The 23,034-nt window shown below is 43.9% G+C and overlaps 1 protein-coding gene across 1 annotated transcript in view; it reads right to left on the reverse strand.

Moving 5' to 3' along the window:
- The window catches only part of LOC120860926 (ankyrin repeat and death domain-containing protein 1B-like), a 79,740-nt gene that overhangs the window by 30,243 nt on the left and 26,463 nt on the right, over positions 1-23,034 (reverse strand). Inside the window, 7 exon segments of the mRNA XM_040236641.1 lie at positions 2,299-2,394; positions 4,890-4,988; positions 9,171-9,269; positions 11,556-11,576; positions 17,627-17,657; positions 18,150-18,205; positions 18,962-19,060. Coding sequence (XP_040092575.1) covers positions 2,299-2,394; positions 4,890-4,988; positions 9,171-9,269; positions 11,556-11,576; positions 17,627-17,657; positions 18,150-18,205; positions 18,962-19,060 — 501 coding nt within the window.

Here is a 23,034-nt window from a genome sequence, read left to right on the forward strand (position 1 = left end):
ATAAGCAGGGTGATAACATACAGCCTTGACCTACTCCTTTCCCGATTTGGAACCAGTCTGTTGCTCCATGTCTAACTGTTGCTTCTTGATCTGCATACAGATTTCTCAGGAGGCAGGTAAGGTGGCTTCCCATCTCTTGAAGAATTTTTCCGCAGTTTGTTGTGATCCACACAGTCAAAGGTTTTGGCGTAGTCAATAAGGCAGAAATTGTTGTTTTTCTGGAACTCTCTTGCTTTTTCGATGATCCAATGGATGTGGAAATTTGATCTTTGGTTCCTCTGCCTTTTCTAAATCCAGCTTTTCTAATCACAAGTGATTAATTGAATACCAGACCACCTGACCTGCCTCTTGAGAAACCTGTATGCAGGTCAGGAAGCAACAGTCAGAACTGGACATGGAACAACAGACTGGTTCCAAATAAGAAAAGGAGTGCGTCAAGGCTGTATATTGTCACCCTACTTATTTAATTTATATGCAGAGTACATCTTGAGAAACGCTGGGCTGAAAGAAGCACCAGCTGGAATCAAGATTGCCGGGAGAAATATCAATAACCTCAGATATGTAGATGACACCACCCTTATGGCAGAAAGAAATAAAAAGCCTCTTGATGAAAGTGAAAGAGGAGAGTGAAAAAGTTGGCTTAAAGCTCAACATTCAGAAAATGAAGATCATGGCATCTGGCCCCATCACTTCATGGGAAATAGATGGGGAAACAGTGTCAGACTACTTTTTGGGCTCCAAAATCACTGCAGATGGTGACTGCAGCCATGAGATTAAAAGACGCTTACTCCTTGGAAGGAAAGATATGACCAACCTAGATAGCATATTCAAAAGCAGAGACATTACTTTGCCAACAAAGGTCTGTCTAGTCAAGGCTATGGTTTTCCCAGTGGTCATGTATGGATGTGAGAGTTGGACTGTGAAGAAAGCTGAGCACCGAAGAATTGATGCTTTTGAACTGTGGTGTTGGAGAAGACTCTTGAGGGTCCCTTGGACTGCAAGGAGATCCAACCAGTCCATCCTAAAGGAGATCAGTCTTGGGTGTTCATTGGAAGGTCTGATGATGAAGCTGAAACTCCAATACTTTGGCGACCTCATGCGAAGAGTTGCCTCATTGGAAAAGACTCTGATGCTGGGAGGGATTGGGGACAGGAGGAGAAGGGGACGACAGAGGATGAGATGACTGGATGGCATCACCGACTCGATGGACATCAGTTCAGTTCAGTTCAGTCACTCAGTCGTGTCTGACTCTTTGCGACCCCATGAATTGCAGCACACCAGGCCTCCCTGTCCATAACCAACTCCCAGAGTTCACTCAGACTCACGTCCATCGAGTCAGTGATGCCATCCAGTCATCTCATCCTCTGTTGTCCCCTTCTCCTCCTGTCCCCAATCCCTCCCAGCATCAGAGTCTTTTCCAGAGAGTCAACTCTTTGCATGAGGTGGCCAAAGTACTGGAGTTTCAGCTTTAGCATCATTCTTTCCAAAGAACACCCAGGGCTGATCTCCTTTAGGATGGACTGGTTGGATCTCCTTGCAGTTCAAGGGACTCTCAAGAGTCTTCTCCAGCACCACAGTTCAAAAGCATCAATTCTTCTGCCCTCAGCTTTCTTCACAGTCCAACTCTCACATCCATACATGACCACTGGAAAAACCATAGCCTTGACTAGACAGACCTTAGTCAGCAAAGTAATGTCTCTGCTTTTGAATATGCTATCTAGCTTGGTCATAACTTTCCTTCCAAGGAGTAAGCGTCTTTTAATTTCATGGCTGCGATCACCATCTGCAGTGATTTTGGAGCCCAAAAAAATAAAGTCTGCCACTCTTTCCACTGTTTCCCCATCTATTTCCCATGAAGTGATGGGACCAGATGCCATGATCTTCATTTTCTGAATGTTGAGCTTTAAGCCAACTTTTTCCCTCTCCTCTTTCACTCTTATCAAGAGGCTTTTTAGTTCCTCTTCACTTTCTGCCATAAGGGTGGTGTCATCTACATATCTGAGGTTATTGATATTTCTCCTGGCAATCTTGATTCCAGCTTGTGCTTCTTCCAGCCCAGCGTTTCTCATGATGTACTCTGCATATAAGTTAAATAAGCAGGACATGAGTTTGAGTAAACTCTGGGAGTTGGTGATGGACAGGGAGGCCTGTCATGCTGCAGTCCATGTGGTTGCAAAGAGTCAGACACGACTGACCCACTAAACTGAACTAATTCTAATCCTGTCTCTCAAGGCTTTCAGCCATCAGGGAGGACTCAGCAACCAGCTCAGTTAAACAGAGTGAAGTCCATGGACTGACCTTGTCAACAATCTTCAGGTTACAGCCAGCCTTCAGGACGGTTTCAAGTTCCACATTTCCAAGATCAGCAGCTACATGCAAAGGAGTCTGCAGCCTCTGCCATGAAAAATTTCAAAAATATAATTCAAGCATGTTAAAGAGAGAAGAAAGTTGCATAATGAAAAGACACAGGAAAGCAAAGGTGTCCTCCACAGGCATAAGGGAAAACAGATAAGCTAACTTATTTTTAAACAGGAACAGGAGATATTAATTGCTGTGTTATTTATAACAATGAAAGATTGAAAGGAAGTTACATGCTTAATAAGGAGACTCATGAGATAAATTATGGTATATGCACATATTGGAAAAGTAGGCAACCATCACAAATGACTTTTTAAAATAATTTCAATAAGGGATACGTACAGTAGTAAGTTCATAGAGATACGGCGAAATGGTGTGTCGAGGAGGAGGGAATAAGGAATTACTGTTTAATGAATATGGAGTTTCAGTTTGGAAAGATAAAGCTCTGGAGACAGTGTGAGAGTTATGTACATGGTCAATATGCTTCATGCCACCGAACTGTACACTTAGAAATGGTTAGTTAAGTTTATCTTACATCTATTTTGCCACAATAAAAAATAATTTCAGAGATTTGTAAAAATGAAAAAGTGCTTGTAACATTTAAAACCTTAGGAAAAAACACTATCTAGCTGAGCTCAATTTATATATAAAAATAGACAAAGAGAAGAAAATGCATTGGTGATGTTAAGAATGATAACATCTAGATGGAGGGATTAGAGGTTATTTTTATTGCCTTCTTGATGCTTTTCTCTATTTTGCAAATTTCCTACATTATAGTGTATAAAAGGAGTGTCAGCATTTAATTCCTTTCTGAAATAACCATTAATAATTAACTGAAATAACCAGTAATAATACAAAAAGGACAAGAGTGTCTCAGAGAAATAGATGAAATCACAAGAAAATCACCCATCTTATACCTCCCACCAAAAGAAATTCTGATGTGAAGACATTTCTAAAATATTAACACAGAAAGGAACACTGGTTGCGACCCAGCCCAACTCCTAAACCAGAGGGAGGAAGCGACTTCCTCAGTGTCACACAGCTGGGCAGTACCATCCAGTCCAGGACTCTTCCTCCTAGAGCACAGGGCCAACCTGTTTGGGATGTTAACAGAATTAATATCAAAAAGCATTCACTAAAGACCCACTTTTAGGTGGCAGTGTGCCCCTCTGGAGGCTCATTATCTAAGATATGGAACTTACACTGACAGACTGATCAAAAGTCTATACCAACACGGAACAGAGACAAGTGTCACACACCAAATACCCATAAAACCTCCCTATGGTAAAACTGGTAGAAGGCTACAGGGCAGGAAATGCACCAAAATATTAAGAGAGCTCTCTTTCTTTGGAAGGATTAGAACCAAATTGTAAGTTTTTAGCTTATTTATGTTTTCTTCCTTTTATACACAGTGTGTATTCCTAGTCTAACAAAAACCAGCAATGATGAAGAGTTTGATACCCTGGGTGGCAGTCTAGCAAGCCTCGTTCGCTGGAGTGGAGCTAGTGAAACCAGAACCACTTGTGAGTTCTGTCCATGTGGAGAGAAAGATGCTGCCCATAAGAAAAGATCTGGGGCATTAACGTAGCTGAACACACATGTATGTTGAATAACACGGAGGATTTTTCTTCCCTCTCACTTTTGGGATAGTAAAAGACCAGGGAGGAGAATGGTCCCTGGGGAAGGAAGGGACGGACAGGGAGTTAAGTCCCCATTCAGCTCAGGGCACCAGTGACCTCACAGGTTGGAGCTGGAGCAGAGGTGGGCATCAGTGCTCTGGCTTCACAGATGAGGAAACCGAGGACTACCCAGCGGGTAAGTGCAGGCAGCCTCACCAATCATGGCCGCTCCTGACCTTGGAGGGGGCAGCCAGGAAGGAGCGAGAGGTCCTGAGGCTCATGGGTTAAGACCCCTCTCTCTGAGAGTTTTCCTTCCCACTCCTGGCCTCTGGAGGAGGGCAGCCCATCCCACAGCAGGGCCCAGTGCAGACAGCACCCACACCCACCCTCTTAATTCTTCCACCTCAACATTTCCATTTCTAGCCAGCGACGGATGCCTTCTATGGAGCATTTGGTTCTGCTCCAATGACTGAATTCATGGTGATTTAAAAAAATTTTTTTTCAAGAGGTCTCTTTTGCCTTTGGGCAAAAAGAAGATACATTTACTGTCTGTCATACAGAAACAAAGCTTCCTTCTGGGGGAAAAGGGTTCCCTGCCAACTACAACATTTCACACTGCGGGAGGAGCATTTGATTTAAGAGGCTCTGGTGATTTACCGCCGAGCTACAGTTTATCTGTCCGAAGCACTGGGCCTGTTAAATGTGAACAGTTTAATAACACACTGGCTGAATCCCAGTTGTGTGTTTGAAAAAGACAAAATATGTGTGTGCAAGTGGGAGTGAGGGTGAGAGGAGGAAAGGATAAAAAATAAATGTGCCTGTTCCTCCCAGGAACCTTGATCAAAACTACCCCTAAACACACTGAGTTGAAACAAGAAAATTGACTGTCCAAGTTCTGACTTGCTGGTTTACCTGATTTAAGATATCAGTGCCATGCTGTGCCCTTAATAAGCTGTTCACCGCTGTGACAAGGTTGTTGAGAACAGCTAAATGAAGAGGGGACGCCTTAGGCTGCAGAAACAAATGACAATGTCAAATTCAAAGAATTCTGGCTTCAACATTCAGATCAAAAAGTGACTCATTTCAGCAGATAATGCCCTGAACACTGACACTGCCCAGCATGGTGGCGAGTCCTTCAGTAAGTCTTCAGCAAGCATTTGCCTGCCAAGGCCGCACAGCTAACCTGCTCACCGGCAACCCACCCTCCTGCATCATTTATTCTAGAACTTGATTCTGAGCACCTACAATTAGCCAGGCTCTTTTCAGGACGCTAGGGGTTTAGTCAGCATCCCGAAAAAGAGCCTGGCCTATGAATGAATGGAAACTGGCTTTTCCAGTAGTCATGTAGGGATATGAGAGTTGGACCATAAAAAAGGCTGAGCACTGAAGAACTGATGCTTTCTAACTGGGGTGCTGGAGAAGGCTCTTGAGAGTCCCTTAGACAGCAAGATCAAATCTGTCAATCCTAAAGGAAATTGGACCTGAATTTTCATTGGAGGGACTGATGCTGAAGCTGAAGCTCCAATACTTTGGTCACCTGATATGAAGAGCTGACTCACTGGGAAAGACCCTGATGCTGGGAAAGACAGAAGGTGGAAGAGAAACGGAGGACAGAGGATGAGACGGTTGGGTGGCATCACTGACTCAGTGGACATGAGTTTGAGCAAGCTCTGGGAGATAGTGAAGGACAGGGAAGCCTGGTGTGCTGCAGGCAATGGGATCACAGAGTCGGACGCGACTGAGCGACTGAACAAGAACAAGGGGTTCGATGGTGAACATGGCCTAGCCTCAGGTATCTTTCACTGAGTAGGGAAAGGAGACACTGATTTTTTTTTAAGTCACAAAATAAATATACAGTTACTAATTGTGTTAAGTACCTCGGAGGAAAACTGCAGAGTGGTAAGATAGCATATGTGGGGGTGGGCCAAACTTTCCGGAGGTCAGAAAAAAAAACTTGCCTGAAGAACTGACACCTGAGCTCAAATATGAAGACTAAGAAATTACTGAATAGCTTAATTGCGGGACTTCTCAGAGCCTTCAACGAGCTAAAGTGCAATGGGAATAACCACAAGGAGGAAACGGCTGTCATAGTCCATATTTCCTAACTTGCCTTGAACTAGGGCTTTTTCTCCCTTGAGCGGGGTGTGGGACTAACACCCCCTCACCTAGGGTCCGTGCTCAGCCCTCCCACCTATGTAGTCTGGCCACCGTGTATTCACTGTGTCTGCTTTCCTCCCTCGTTGTGGCTAAAATGCCTGTCTTCCAGCCACGCACTGGTCACCTCCACCGCAGGCTCCTTACCAGCTCTGGCAAGCTCAGTGCCTGCCTCCACACTCACACAGAGCCTCTCGCTGCCTCACTCCCACCCAGCTGCCCCTGGTCCCGGAGGCTCGAGAGAAAACACCTCCCTGGGGGTGGACAAGGCAGCCGCAAAGAGGGAAAAGGCGAGGAGAACACAGCTAAGGTGTGAGAGTGAGGTGAGGGGCAGCTAGTGGAGAGGGCGGGGTTGGGGCACAGGGAGGATAGAGCAGGGAAGCGGGTGCAGTGAGAGCCTGTGGACCACAGGAGCTGAGCTGAGAGGAGAGAGAGTGGCAAGAAGGGGTGCAGATGCCTCGACGGTGGGTGCAGATGCCTCGACGGTGGGTGCAGAGGACGGGGCGCAGTGCTGCTCAAGCAGAGACGATGACGCCAGTCAGCATCAGGAACGCACATACCACACATCCTCCTAACGGTACTACTCGCGTCCCCAATAGTTGAGTTCAGTTCAGTCACTCAGTTGTGTCCAGCTCTTTGGGACCCCATGGACTTCAGCACACCAGGCCTCCCTGTCCATCACCAATTCCTAGAGCTTGCTCAAACTCATGCCCATTGAGTCAGTGATGCCATCCAACCTCCATCCTCTGTCATCCCCTGCCCCTCCCACCTTCAATCTTTCCCAGCATCACGGTCTTTTCAAATGAGTCAGTTCTTTGCATCAGGTGGCCAAAGGATTAGAGTTCAGCTTCAGCATCAGTGCTTTCAGTGAATATTCAGGACTGATTTCCTTTAGGATGAACTGGTTGGATCTCCTCGCAGTCCAAGGGACTCTCAAGAGTCTTCTCCAACACCACAGTTCAAAAGCATCAATTCTTCAGCGCTCAGCTTTCTTTATAGCCAACTCTCACATCCATACAGTTAATATTCTCATATCCCCAACAGTTAATACTGTTTAAAGGCTGACAGCTTTTCATTCACAACCACCCCAGCAGTTACGTTTTCCATTCCACACTTTACATACTGAGAGCGTCAATTCCTAGGCAGGTTGAGAAGTCCAGGTACCTGAGGAGGAGAGACGGGCCTAGGGCTCTTGAAGACGAGATCAGTCCTGAATATTCACTGAAAGCACTGATGCTGAAGCTGAACTCTAATCCTTTGGCCACCTGATGCAAAGAACTGACTCATTGGAAAAGACCGTGATGCTGGGAAAGATTGAAGGTGGGAGGGGCAGGGGATGACAGAGGATGGAGGTTGGATGGCATCACTGACTCAATGGGCATGAGTTTGAGGGGCCTGGAATTCTCAAGGAGGAGGAAAGGACCAAGTCTTTTTTTTTCTTTTTCTCTTCATTCCTTAGTCTTAGTCACATAAAAGGTTTTTTTCTTTAAGCCCAGAACTGATGATTACACAACAAACAACTCAGCTTAAACTCTGTATTAAGGATGATATAACAACAATGTATCCTGCTTGAGGACAATTTCTCCTTCTGGAAAACCTTCTGACTAATCCTGTTATCTTAAAATGTGTATCATGGGAGTGGGTCTGGTAAAATCTTTAGATTGTCAGTTCTAATCCTGTCATTTTAAAATGTAAATTGTGGGAGTGGGTCTAATAAGATCTTTACAACCTTGAGGCATTCTTTTGATTCGCTGTAATAATTAAAAAGTAGCACCAGACACTAGCAAGGGGGGGCACTCTCTGTCCCCCTTCAGACGTCTATGTGAGAAGCTTTCTCTGCCTCTTTTTATACTTTAATAAAACTCTGCTACACAAAAACTCTTGAGTGATCAAGCCTGGTGCCTGGTCCAAAAGCTAAATCTTCTTCTTTGGAGATCCTGAATCACCTAAGCTATCAATTCAGAGGTTAAATCACCTCCTGAGGCATCTGAGCTAGGTAGTGGCAGAGACAGGATTCAAACCCAGATCTTCCTGACTCCAACATCAACACCAGCCTCCTTCAAACAGGAGCAGATGGATGGAAGAAAGGTGTAGTGATTGAGCAAAGAACCCAGCAGTACTCGGAGGAGGAGGAAAGGAGGGGCAGATGGGACCTAAAGCTGTGTGCATCAGACTGTCCAAGGGTGAGCAAGGGCAGTCGGAGACAGATGGGGCGGAGGGGCAGGCTTTCCATACAGACCTCTTCTGCTCTGAGAGGACACGGTCTCTATGACACCAAGCATGAAAAAAAAGAACAGATCCCTAATCCCAGGGACATAGGGAGGGTCCTTCCTGCTGGGACTACCAGCCTTGCTGTGGCCCCAAACCCTCCTGAGAAACAGGAGGCATCCTTGGATAGAACAGGCAAATTCAGAGCCTCTCATGCTATTCTCCAAAAACTACCAATCCTGGTTTAAATCACATCCCTTCTCTCCAGTTAATATAATAAATGGCAATGGCTTAAGCAAAATCAGAGCAAAGAATATTCTCCCAGGAGAAATGAAAGTAGAGTGAAAAATAGCATCTAATTCCAGCACAGATGGCCTTTGTTAATTCTGCCAGGGCCAACTTCAGAAAACCTAAATCAGTACAAATGACTGAATTTCAAAAGAAAAACAAAATCGGTCAGTGAAGGGGGAAAAATAATCCTTCTCCTTCCTATTAACAGCAGCGTCATCATTTTCCCAGACTGATAAATTTAATACAAGAATGGCATCTCCAGACACATGAGAAAGTTTAACTGCGGCAAATATAAATATTTAAAACACAAAGATTTCATTTTGTTCAGGAACTGCAACAACTTTCTAAAATTCAGCCCTTGGATTCTATTTCTCATGATTAAAACTCAGTCTGCAAAAGGAGTTGGTCAGCCCTCCCAAAAAGAATTCCTCCTTTGTGGTCACCTCTCCCTCTCCCCAGCATATCTGCAAGCAGGATTTTACAGCAGAGCCAAGCCTCACAGAGCTGGGATCAAAGTCCATGTTATTGCAATAGACTCACTTCCATCTTCTGGTGCCGATCAACATTCTCATTGAGAAGAAAGCTGACAAGTAATGCATGGCCATTCTGGGTTGCTGTCTGCGAAGCACTGATATTGATCTGTAAGAGACAGGTGGAGAGAGAAGGCAGGGAGGGATTCCCATTAGAATCCAGCATGCTTTCTGGTGTTCTTCTCATGGTTATCAATGAATACAATGAAACAGTATGACTCTTTTAAAGAGAAAATCCTATGTGTTTCTGATTATTGGGTGGGAGGTGCTCTTTGCTGCTTCTAGGTGAAGAGTCAGGTCCTAGGCATGCCTCAGGCAAATATGAGGAAGGAAGAAAGTACAAAGGGAACTGGGGCCAGGAAGTACAAAGGGAACTGGGGCCAAGTCTTCTCTCTATATACCCTGCTAGATTATATTCTTTGCAGCCAAAGATGGAGAAGCTCTCTTCAACAAAAACAAGACTAGGAGCTGACTGTGGCTCAGATCATGAACTTCTTATTACCAAATTCAGACTTAAATGAAGAAAGTAGGGAAAACCGCTAGACCATTCAGGTATGACCTAAATCAAATCCCTTATGATTATACAGTGGAAGTGAGAAATAGATTTAAGGGCCTAGATCTGATAGATAGAGAGCCTGATGAACTATGGAATGAGGTTCGTGACATTGTATACGAGACAGGGATCAAGACCATCCCCATGGAAAAGAAATGCTAAAAAGCAAAATGGCTGTCTGGGGAGGGCTTACAAATAGCTGTGAAAAGAAGAGAAGTGAAAACCAAAGGAGAAAAGGAAAGATATAAGCATCTGAATGCAGAGTTCCAAAGAATAGCAAGAAGAGATAAGAAAGCCTTCTTCAGCAATCAATGCAAAGAAATAGAGGAAAACAACAGAATGGGAAAGACTAGAGATCTCTTCAAGAAAATTAAAGATACCAAGGGAACATTTCATGCAAAGATAGGTTCGATAAAGGACAGAAATTGTATGGCCCTAACAGAAGCAGAAGATATTAAGAAGAGGTGACAAGAATACACAGAAGAACTGTACAAAAAAGATCTTCATGACCCAGATAATCACGATGGTGTGATCACTCATCTAGAGCCAGACATCCTGGAATGTGAAGTCAAGTGGGTCTTAGAAAGCATCACTACGAACAAAGCTAGTGGAGGTGATAGAATTTCAGTTGAGTGATTTCAAACCCTAAAAGATGATGCTGTGAAAGTGCTGCACTCAATATGCCAGCAAATTTGGAAAACTCAGCGGTGGCCACAGGACTGGAAAAGGTCAATTTTCATTCCAATCCGAAAGAGATGCAATGCCAAAGAATGCTCAAACTACTGCACAATTGCACTCATCTCACATGCTAGTAAAGTAATGCTCAAAATTCTCCAAGCCAGGCTTCAGCAATACGTGAACCGTGAACTCCCTGATGTTCAAGCTGGTTTTAGAAAAGGCAGAGGAACCAGAGATCAAATTGCCAACATCCGCTGGATCATGGAAAAAGCAAGAGAGTTCCAGAAAAACATCTATTTCTGCTTTATTGACTACACCAAAGCCTTTGACTGTGTGGGTCACAATAAACTGTGGAAAATTCTGAAAGAGATGGAAATACCAGACCACCTGACCTGCCTCTTGAGAAATCTGTATTCAGGTCAGGAAGCAACAGTTAGAACCAGACATGAAACAACAGACTTATTCCAAATAGGAAAAGGAGTACATCAAGGCTGTATATTGTCACGCTGCTTATTTAACTTATATGCAGAGTACATCATGAGAAACGCTGGACTGGAAGAAACCCAAGCTGGAATCAAGATTGCTGGGAGAAATATCAATAACCTCAGATATGCAGATGACACCACCCTTATGGCAGAAAGTGAAGAGGAACTCAAAAGCCTCTTGGTGAAAGTGAAAGTGGAGAGTGAAAAAGTTGGCCTAAAGCTCAACATTCAGAAAACGAAGATCATGGCATCTGGTCTCATCACTTCATGGGAAATAGATGGGGAAACAGTGGAAACAGTGTCAGACTTTATTTTGGGGGGCTCCAAAATCACTGTAGATGGTGACTGCAGCCGTGAAATTAAAAGACGCTTACTCCTTGGAAGGAAAGTTATGACCAACGTAGATACCATATTCAAAAGCAGAGACATTACTTTGCCGACTAAGGTCCGTCTAGTCAAGGCTATGGTTTTTCCTGTGGTCACGTATGGATGTGAGAGTTGGACTGTGAAGAAGGCTGAGTGCTGAAGAATTGATGCTTTTGAACTGTGGTGTTGGAGAAGACTCTTGAGAGTTCCTTGCACTGCAAGGAGATCCAAGCAGTCCATTCTAAAGGAGATCAGCCCTGGGATTTCTTTGGAAGGAATGATGCTAAAGCTGAAACTCCAGTACTTTGGCCACCTCATGCGAAGAGTTGACTCACTGGAAAAGACTCTGATGCTGGGAGGGATTGGGGGCAGGAGGAGAAGGGGACGACAGAGGATGAGATGACTGGATGGCATCATTGACACAATGGATGTGAGTCTGAGTGAACTCTGGGAGTTGGTGATGGACAGGGAGGCCTGGCGTGCTGCAATTCATGGGGTTGCAGAGTTGGACACAACTGAGCGACTGAACTGAACTGAACCCTCTCCTTGAGCCAGAAGAAATGAACTTGGTATTGGCCCCAAAAATGTCTCAACCCTCTTTCATTCTGACTGTTTACTAGTAACTGTCCCCTTGCAGGTACTACCTCAAAACAGCATGAAAGTGTTAGTGGCTCAGCTGTGTCGAACCCTTTGCGACCCCATGGACTGTGGTTCACCAGGCTTTTCTATCCATGGAATTCTCCAGGCAAGAATACAGGAGTGGGTGGCCATTTCCTCCCCCAGGGGATCTTCCTGACCCAGGGATCAAGCCCATGTCTCCTGTGTCTCCTGCTTTGCAGAGGGATTCTTTACCACTGGGCCACCTGGGAAGCCCCTGATTATCCCATCCTCTTGCAAAAGTCCTTGTAAGAAGAAAAGCTTAAAGATAGTAGTGTATGGTTCTAAGCCCCTGTGCTTTGGGTTGGTTGGTTATAAAGTGATAGGCAAGTGGAACAAATACTCACAGGATTGATACACACTCCGACCAATGGGAATCTAGCTTGAGCTGATACTAAATGCCCAAATGACCTTGAATAAATGGCCTCTCAAGGATGGGCCTCTATGTCTTCCTCTGTGACAATAACAGAACCACCTATGTTATTAGTTTTCTATTGCTGCAAATAACAAATTACCACAAATGTGAGTGCCTTAAACAATACAGACGTATTGTCTTACAGTTCTAGAGGTCAGAAGTCTGAAATGAGTCTCACTGAGTGAAAAGAAAGGCCTATAGGGAGGCTTTCAGGAGAATCCATTTCTTTGCCTTTTTCACTCTGCGGAAGCCACACCACACACCCCTCAGCCCCCCTCCTTTACCTTCAAAGTCAGCAGTGGGGTGCTCAGTCCTTCTGCATCCCTCTGACCTCCCTGCTGGCCTCATTCTTCTGCTTGAAAGGACCCTTATGATTATATTAGGCTCACCTGGATAATCTCGTTGTAGGGTCAGATGATGATTAACCTTAATTCCCCTTTGCCCTGTAATTTCACAAACTCACAGGTTCCCAGGATCCTAATGTGGACCTCTTTGAGGGGCTGTTATTCCAGGAACCACACCTGGTACCATTCTACGTCTCTTCCTCAAACCATCACAGTACTTGGGAAATATATGAGCTAGTAAAGGTGTGCAATGATCTTCACTATCATCTCAATAAAGCCACAAAAATTTATTGAGCACTTATTATGTATCAGACCCTATGTTAAATAGTGCGGGCGTGGATATGATTAGACTGACAATATCTCTGACGTTACGTTCCAGTAGGGGTGGACAATCAATTGATTGATATATAGATGGGTAGACTGGTAAATCAGTAAATCAACAGATTTAGAATAAGTCCATCTATTAGATTCTAGATGTTATTAGAAGAATAATGTCAGCTACTGGTAATGAACATGCTACAGTGAGAAGTGAAATAGTGTGACTGGATGATTATTTTTCAGTGAGTGATCAAGAAAACCTTCTTGAATAGGGTGACATCTAAACTGAGATCAGAATGGTAGGGAAATGCCCCCTAATGGAAGGATGTGATGCAGAAACAGGTTTGTAAAGAGCCCAAAGCCAGGAACCCAAAATGCTAAAAGGGCCGGTGGCATTTTAACCACAAGACACAACAGACACAGAGTGTATGACCTTCAGACTTTTTAAGCACTAAAGAAATATTTGAAATCTTCAAAAAAAAAAAAAAGTTGGTTCCAAAATACCAAAAGCAAACCACAAAATTGAAGTGAATAAATATTTAATCAACATAGTCATACTTCATTGATTGTTAAATACAATATTCATAAAGTATTCAAACACTGTAAACAATTTGTAGGTTAAATTTTTTCACATCCCTCAAATTTTCAAGTATGAGCAGAGTTCTAAGAAATCAATCATAAATTCACTTCAGTTCAATCACTCAGTTGTGACCAACTCTTTGTAACCCCAGGAATTGCAGCACGCCAGGCCTCCCTGTCCATCACCAACTCCCAGAGTTCACCCAAACTCATGTCCATTAACTCAGTGATGCCATCCAGCCATCTCATCCTCTGTCGTCCCCTTCTCCCACCTTCAATCTTTCCCAGCACCCAGGTCTTTTCCAATGAGTCAGCTCTTCGCATGGGGTGGCCAAAGTATTGGAGTTTCAGCTTCAGCATTAGTCCTTCCAATGAACACCCAGGACTGATCTCCTTTAGGATGGACTGTTGGATCTCCTTGCAGTCCAAGGGACTCTCAAGAGTCTTCTCCAATACCACAGTTCAAAAGCATCAACTCTTTGGCACTCAGCTTTCTTCACAGTCCAACTCTCACATCCATACATGACCACTGGAAAAACCATAGCCTTGACTAGACGGACCTCTGTTGGCAAAGTAATGTCTCTGCTTTTGAATATGCTATCTAGGTTGGTCATAATTTTCCTTCAAAGGAGAAAGTGTCTTTTAATTTCATGGATGCAGTCACCATCCACAGTGATTTTGGAGCCCCCCAAAATAAAGTCTAACACTGTTTTCACTGTTTCCCCATCTATTTCCCATGAAGTGATGGGACCAGATGCTATGATCTTCTTTTTCTGAATGTTGAGCTTTAAGCCAACTTTTTCCCTCTCCTCTTTCACTCTTATCAAGAGGCTTTTTAGTTCCTCTTGACGTTCTGCCATAAGGGTGGTGTCATCTGCATATCTGAGGTTATTGATATTTCTCCCAGCAATCTTGATTCCAGCTTGTGCCTCTTCCAGCCCAGCGTTTCTCATGATGTACTCTGCATAGAAGTTAAATAAGCAGGGTGACAATATACAGCCTTGACATACTCCTTTTCCTATCTGGAACCAGTCTGTTGTTCCATGTCTGGTTCTAACTGTTGCTTCCTGACCGGCATACAGATTTCTCAAGAGGCAGGTCAGGTGGTCTGGTATTTCCATCTCTTTCAGAATTTTCCACAGTTTATTGTGATCCACAGTCAAAGGCTTTGGCATAGTCAATAAAGCAGAAATAGATGCTTTTCTGGAACTCTCTTGCTTTTTCCATGATCCAGCGGATGTTGGCAATTTGATCTCTGGTTCCTCTGGCTTTTCTAAAACCAGCTTGAACATCAGGGAGTTCATGGTTCACATATTGCTAAAGCCTGGCTTGGAGAATTTTGAGCATTACTTTACTAGCATGTGAGATGAGTGCAATTGTGCGGTAGTTTGAGCATTCTTTGGCATTGCATCTCTTTCGGATTGGAATGAAAACTGACCTTTTCTAGTCCTGTGGCCACCGCTGAGTTTTCCAAATTTGCTGGCATATTGAGTGCAGCACTTTCACAGCATCATCTTTCAGGATTTGAAATAGCTCAACTGGAATTCCATCACCTCCACTAGCTTTGTTCGTAGTGATGCTTTCTAAGGCCCACTTGACTTCACATTCCAGGATGTCTGGCTCTAGATGAGTGATCACACCATCGTGATTATCTGGGTCGTGAAGATCTTTTTTGTATAGTTATTCTTTGTATTCTTGCCACCTCTTCTTAATATCTTCTGCTTCTGTTAGGTCCATACCATTTCTGTCCTTTATCGAGCCCATCTTTGCATGAAATGTTCCCTTAGTATCTCTGATTTTCTTGCAGAGATCTCTAGTCTTTCCCATTCTGTTGTTTTCCTCTATTTCTTTGCATTAATTGCTGAGGAAGGCTTTCTTATCTCTCCTTGCTATTCTTTGGAACTCTGCATTCAGATGCTTATATCTTTCCTTTTCTCCTTTGGTTTTCACTTCTCTTCTTTTCACAGCTATTTGTAAGGCCTCCCCAGACAGCCATTTTGCTTTTTTGCATTTCTTTCCCATGGGGATGGTCTTGCTCCCTGTCTCCTGTACAATGTCATGAACCTCCGTCCCCAGTAGTTCATCAGGCACTCTATCAATCAGATCTAGGCCCTTAAATCTATTTCTCACTTCCACTGTATAATCATAAGGGATTTGATTTAGGTCATACCTGAATGGTCTAGCGGAAAGTAGGGAAAACCCTACTTTCTTCAATTTAAGTCTGAATTTGGCAATGAGGAGTTCATGATCTGAGCCACAGTCAGCTCCTGGTCTTGTTTTTGTTGACTGTAGATAGCTTCTCCATCTTTGGCTATCAATCTGATTTTGGTGTTGACCATCGGTGATGTCCATATGTAGAGTCTTCTCTTGTATTGTTGGAAGAGGGTGTTTGCTGTGACCAGTGTGTTCTCTTGGCAAAACTCTATTAGCCTTTGCCCTGCTTCATTCCGTATTCCAAGGCCAAATTTGCCTGTTACTCCAGGTGTTTCTTGACTTCCTACTTTTGCATTCCAGTCCCCTATAATGAAAAGGACCTCTTTTTTGGGTGTTAGTTCTAAAAGGTCTTGTAGGTCTTCATAGAATCGTTCAACTTCAGCTTCTTCAGCATTACTGGTTGGGGCATAGACTTCGATTACTGTGATATTGAATGGTTTGCCTTGGAAATGAACAGAGATCATTCTGTCATTTTTGAGATTGCATCCAAGTACTGCATTTCAGACTCTTTTGTTGACCATGATGGCTACTCCATTTCTTCTAAGGAAGTCCTGCCCATGGTAGTAGATAATGGTCATCTGAGTTAAATTCACCCATTCCAGTCCATTTTAGTTTGCTGAGTCCTAGAATGTCAACGTTCACTCTTGAATTCCTGTTTGACTACTTCCAATTTGCCTCGATTCATGGACCTAACACTCCAGATTCCTATGCAATATTTCTCTTTACAGAATTGGACCTTGCTTCTATCACCAGTCACATCCACAATTGGGTATTGTTTTTGCTTTGGCTCCATCCCTTCATTCTTTCTGGAGGTATTTCTCCACTGATCTCCAACAGCAATTTGGGCACCTACAAACCTGGGGAGTTCCTCTTTCAGTATCCTATCATTTTGCCTTTTCATACTGTTCATGGGGTTCTCAAGGCAAGAATACTGAAGTGGTTTGCCATTCCCTTCTCCAGTGGACCACATTCTCAGACTTCTCCAACTTGACCCGCCCATCTTGGGTGGTCCTACACAGCATGGCTTAGTTTCATTGAGTTAGACAAGGCTGTGGTCCGTGTGATTAGATTGACCAGTTTTCTGTGATTATGGTTTGTTTGTCTGCCCTCTGATGGCTCTCGCAACACCTACCATCTTACTTGGGTTTCTCTTACCTTGGACGTGGGGTATCTCTTCACGGCTGCTCCGGCAAAGCACAGCCACTGCTCCTTACCTTGGAAAAGGGGTATCTCCTCACAGCCACCCCTCCTGACCTTCAACATGGAGTAGCTCCTCTCGGCCCTCCTGCGCCCATGCAGCCACTGCTCCTTGGACATGGGATAGCTCCTCCTGGCCACCGCCCCTGACCTTGGGCGATGGGTAGCTCCTTTCAGCCACGCTTCTGTGCTCCCACCGCTGTGCCACCTGAAACCCTCCCGGGGCTCTGCTCCTGGGAAGCGCGGCCTTTCATTTCGGGGCTGTCGTTCCCAGTCCTCCCCGTGCTTCTTCACGCCTCCGTGCCCTTACTCGGGCTCGGTCTGAAAGTCTACCCCGCGTCCTCCAGTCTCCTGGTACCAGGGTTCACTAGAACGCCCCGACCCACATCATACACCACCTCGGCTGTGAGGTCTGTGCTGTTTCTGAAACAGATTTTCCTTTGTGTTCCCACAGCACACTGCATGTACATCTGTCTGTGCATTTAACCCAGTATAATATGTGTTGTATGCCCTTCTTGCCCTGTAGGCTTCCAGAATAAGAACACACTCTACCTAGCAGGGTTCAGTCATGGTTCGGTCACTAAGTCATGTCTGACTCTGCGACCCCAAGCACTGTAGCCCGCCAGGCTCCTCTGTCCTCCACCATCTCCCAGAGCTTACTCAAATTCAGGTCCATTTAGTCAGTGATACTCTCTGCCTCATACTCTAACCATCATCCAGAACACACATTAAATATTTTTTGGTGAATAAGTGAATTGATTAACACATGAACCACTGTGAGTTACTTTAAAGACAAAGGGAGGGATCTTTCAGCATCACCTTTTACACCCTGTGGGTTTCCCTTGTGGCTCAGCTGGTAAAGAACCCACCTTCAATGCGGGGGACCTGGGTTCAATCCCTGGGTTGGAAGATCCCCTGGAGAAGGCAAAGGCTACCCACTCCAGTATTCTGGCCTGGAGAATTCCATGGACTGTGTGGTCCATGAGGTCGCAAAGAGTTGGACACAACTGAGCGACTTGCACTTCACTTTTCACCCTGTGGCACAAACACTTTTGTTTGCCCCTATGCCTTTCTTGAAAGCTGTTCTTCTCACTCTTCCACTTCTGCTCTGCATGCTCACCTCTATGAACCCCTGCACATACCTCCTTGATCTCTGTATTTCTGGTGACTGGGTGAGCAGCACTGGACCGCAGGGCTGTGACCACGCATTGCTGTGAGGTGCAGGGCAGCGCTCCCCTCCTGCAACAGAGACCCACCTCAGGAGAGCTTCCCAGGAACATGCCCCGCCCACGGGCAGGGCTGCAGAGTGGCTTCCAGCGGCAGGGGCCACACTGGATAAAGCTGTGGCTCCAGCACTGGCCATGTTTTCCATAGTTTTAAGTGAAATTCATATTTTTAAAGTTTTAAATTGAAAATACATAGCTGTTTGAATAAGAAGGGAACAAAGCATCCATGTGTTTTGTTTTGTTTTTTTTTACCTTCGCTGCTAATCTGCTGGTAAAAGGTGGAATAATGCAAGTAATTGTATATAACTTTTGGGAAGGCAAACTGTTGCAAGATTTCTGGGAGGTAGTTTTAGCAATATTATACCGAAAGCTTTTACAATGTGCAGCACCCTTTGACCCACACTTTCACATCTAGGAATTTCTGCTTTAAAAAAAAGCATCAAAGACGTGCACAAGGACATGGACGTCCATTCGGTGTTTCCTTCCCTGGTCAGGTGGGGCTGAGTCCCCAGAAGATCTCAGGGGAAGAAAAGAGCAACTGGAGCTGACAGTAGAAAACTCCATGTAGTCCTTTGATTTCAGACACTTCTGGAGCAAAACTGCTGATTCGGACAGTCCACTGAAAAAGTGGGTTGGTTTCATTGGGATATCCCATGATCTTTCCGACTGTAGTAACGAGTGAAGAACTCAACTACTCACCAAAATGTCATTGCCAATTCTATGCTTCCCTTTCTCTAGTCCTTGGTGAAAAAATAAAATTCCATCTCACCCTGTCCTTCTCTGTAATATGCAGATTAAGAAAGATAAGTTTTTCTATCATTTCGACGTGGACCCTCTCTGCCACCAAAAGAAATGGTTTTCTTCCCTTCTGAAAATCAGTCACAAACTCCAGTATTATTACACACTTATTGAACACACAAGACAACTGGCCAAGTGGGGAGCATTTTGAGGAGGGCAAGGAGGCCACGGCGGTGATTCTGGTCATGGCATTCTGGGTTTCTTCTTAGGGGGAGGTCATAACAACCTCTCTCACTTCAAACGAGATCCAGTTCTGAGTTTTCACCCCAAACTGCATCAGCACAGAATCATTTTCATGGGGGCAGAGAGTTACGTTTAGACATGGTCTTTCCAAAGCGTCTGGGGAGGCCCCACCTCACAGCCAGACTATCTTCCCTTTCAAACGGAACATTTTAACCAACTTTCTGCATTTATGGAACAGGTCTTTCACTCAGCTATTTATTGAGAAGCTGATTTTGTGCCAGACCTCATCTGAGTCACTTGCATGTCACTCAGTAAGCTTTGCCTTACTGATAAAAATGCTCAAAGCACAAATTCTCCAGGGTTTAATATTTACATGACTCATTGAGACATGAAAGAAAGAAAGTGAAGTCGCTCAGTTATGTCCGACTCTTTGCGACCGCATGGACTATAGCCTACCAGACTCCTCCATCCATGGAATTTTCCAGGCAAGAATAGTGGAGTGGGTTGCCACTTCCTTCTCCAGGAGATCTTCCCGACCCAGGGATTGAACCCAGGTCTTCTGCATTGTAGGCAGACACTTTACCACCGGAGCCACCAGGGAAGTCTTGACATGATAAGTCTTGTCTTGAGACATGACATTGTATCAACTGCTTCTTTTCAGGCCCTTCCTGCTTGTTAATGGGGCTTCCCTGGTTGCTCAGATGCTTGCTCGTATACTTATCTTTGACATTCACTAAGGATCAACAGGAAAACTCTTGAGAACAGGCCTGTATGATGTGGGATGGAGAAATTAGGAATTATCCAGAGAATACAGCTTAAGCTGTATGAGAGATGTTTAGGTGAGATTTGTTAGGGAGGAAAGTTCAAGGGTAGAATCTTCTGATTATGGTAATTTCTCCAACTTTTCACATTGCAAAGGGAGACTGCATTTTTCGATAGCCAAAACGTCATTTGGCTATTGAAAGAACAGTGAAACACCTATAGGAAAACTCAATTGTCTAACCTGAGATATTTAAAAGCAGGAAAAGAAGTTGGGGTGGCCAACTTGGTGGGCAGCAGAAGTATTTTCATCAACTAAAGAAAACATTCACAAATTGGCCTGCTATGTTGTCAACCAAAAGCTTAGCAAGATGTTTGAAATGTTAAAAGCAAGACACAAGACTCTTTATAAGTTTCCTGAATCTGAGATTTGTTATCTGATCTCCTGCTAATGTAAGATAATAAAAAGTAATGGTCACTGTTTGCTTGAGATAATAGCTCATGATTGTCCAACAACTTAAAGAAAAAGGAAGGAAAAGTGCTAAAATAATAAATGGCTTCCAAAAAAGTATGTATGGATCAGTCCTATGGGACTCTATACATGCTGGAGTAACACACAGGCACCAAAAATTCGCTTTATTTATATTTCTGAGCCAGATCTGTTGACAATTAGACCTATATCTCTAGCCCTTCAAAGTCTGAAATCCTGTCCTCATTGAATCACCAAGAAAGGACAAATCGAAAAGACAAGAGACTGCTTGGGGCCCTCTTTTGCTGGTTGTCAGATTAGATCCCTAATTGGAGATAAAGCTCTAGTCTTGAGCCACAAACTGCTGTTTAGTCACTAAGTCGTCGTCAACTCTGTTTGAGCCCATGGACTGTAACCCACCAGGCTCTTCTATCCATGGGACTTCCCAGGCAATTACTGGAATAGGTTGCCATTTTCTTCTCCAGGGGGTCTTCCCCACCCAGGGATCATCTCTTTCATCTCCTACTTGGCAGGTAGATTCTTTACCACTGAGCCACCTGGGAAGCCCCATGAGCCAGCAACAGCTTTTGGGAAATGACAGAATGATTGTGTCGGCTTAAACAAATACCTGCAAACAGTGCCGACAAAGGTCCATATAAACCAATCACAAAAAGAAAGACGAGAAACGCTGATTATATGCTAGATGAAAACATTCAGTCACACATTCTTACAAATGAGTCACTCATTTATTCAACAACTATTAACAATTATTAAGCATATATATATATCAGATATTGTGCTAAGCAAAAGTGGCCAAGATAAAAAAAACAAACACCCTATCCTCAGGAAGCTCAGACTCCATTAAGGAAGATGAGCATATATGCACGTGATTGTAATGAAATGCAATAACCAACTTGGTGGTATGTGTGGGTATGTAACTCAGTTTGAGTTTGTGCCTGTGGTTGGGGAGGCAGGTGATAAGAAATGAGGGCTAATGCCCTGGAACAGAAGAAAAGAAGTCACTGCACTCAAGGATGCGCAAAGTATGGCTTCTCCTCTGGCATTCACAATTCATCTGTAGTTCCTCCAAGTCCAGATGCAGCTTACCGATCAGGAGTCATCTTTATCATAAGCAATGCTGCTTAGTAAGAGTTAATATTGTACTTTTGTCTTGTTTGTAGTGACTCAGAGCCAGAAAGTTAACTAAGGTTTAAATTCTCATGCAGAAAGGAAAGGCGATTTGTTAGCCCTTTATGCACAAAGGGCATGAATAACAAATGATGGTGTTCTGTCTGCAAGTGGACATTTGCTGCTTGTGTCTTTGCTTTTCCTGGGGAGAACCGCTCCCCTGCCCCTCTCCCTGCCAACACACACACACAACCATTAATTTAGTCCATTTACTGCTGTCAATGGCTAGGCTTTACCTGCCACGATCATATAACCCATGGTCACAGGAATTGGTTCAGGATTGGACACATGTTTCAGGCAGGGCCACACAGAATTACTGTGATTTATATATGAGTATTTAATGAGGGAGAAATTTTCTTTCTTATGAATCAAAATCCATAACACTATTCATAAGAATTTAAACTTGAGGCTGCTAGCAGCCTTCCTTCTCACTATGTGGAGAGTATGCTTATCCGTAATGCCAACAGAGGGACTTCCCTTGTGGTCCAGTAGCTAAGACTCCATGTTCCCCGTGCAGGGAGCCTGGGTTCCATCCCTGGTCAGGGAACTAAACCCCACATACCGCAACTAAGAGTTCACATGCTGCAAGTAAAGATCTCACATACTGCAAATAAGACCCGGCACAGCCAAATAAACAAATTTTTTAAAATGCCAACAGAGACAGCCAAGAGGTGGGCGGGAGCTGAATCTAGCCATGCCTGCCAGCCAGTGAGATACACACTTAAACTCTTTAGTTAGGAGTTCATAAACTATCTATAATGTTTATTCCAGATTAAACTGGAATTTTGTCACTCATAACAGAATTCTCACTAATACATATTTAGCAATCTGGGGAAAAACACTGCTGGAAATATTAAGAGTCTCTTCAAACTTAAAATGGCCTTACTCTTTTATCCTTGGTTGCTACAAAGTCTTGCATTTCTGCATGGTTAAACAAAGTGACAGAGGACCCACCCACAGAGAAAGTCTAGTCTGATAAGAAGTGGGAGGTTATCAAAGATAAAACATTTTTCCTCCCTGACAAAACAGCCATTGCTTTGAACTTTGGATGCTCTTTAAAAAATGTTATCATCAAAAAAAAGTGAAAGCCAAATTACACAAAATAAGGCCATTTAAAGTAGTCTGTATCTTATAAACATATCAAAAGGTAGCATAAAGAAAGACCAGCTGACAGTAAAATGAGATACAAATCTTTTCTCCCATTGCTAGTACATATTATAAGCAAAATAAGAAGTTTAAAAACGGGAGTTTTAATATAGTTTATTGTGTCTACTTTCATTTTTTAACAACCCAACCCTTTTAAATTATGTTCCAGTGAGCCTCTATCCAGTGCGGCAGTCTCCAAGAACAGAGACTGTCCTCACTATAAGGCAAGGAGATTTTCCCGCCTGGAGGACTGCGGAGCCTGGTGTCAGCGCTCAGGCTTCAGACCCCAGGCAACCACA

Source organism: Oryx dammah, unplaced genomic scaffold (genome assembly GCF_014754425.2).
Source record: "Oryx dammah isolate SB20612 unplaced genomic scaffold, SCBI_Odam_1.1 HiC_scaffold_11210, whole genome shotgun sequence".
In the NCBI taxonomy this organism is placed as follows: domain Eukaryota; kingdom Metazoa; phylum Chordata; class Mammalia; order Artiodactyla; family Bovidae; genus Oryx; species Oryx dammah.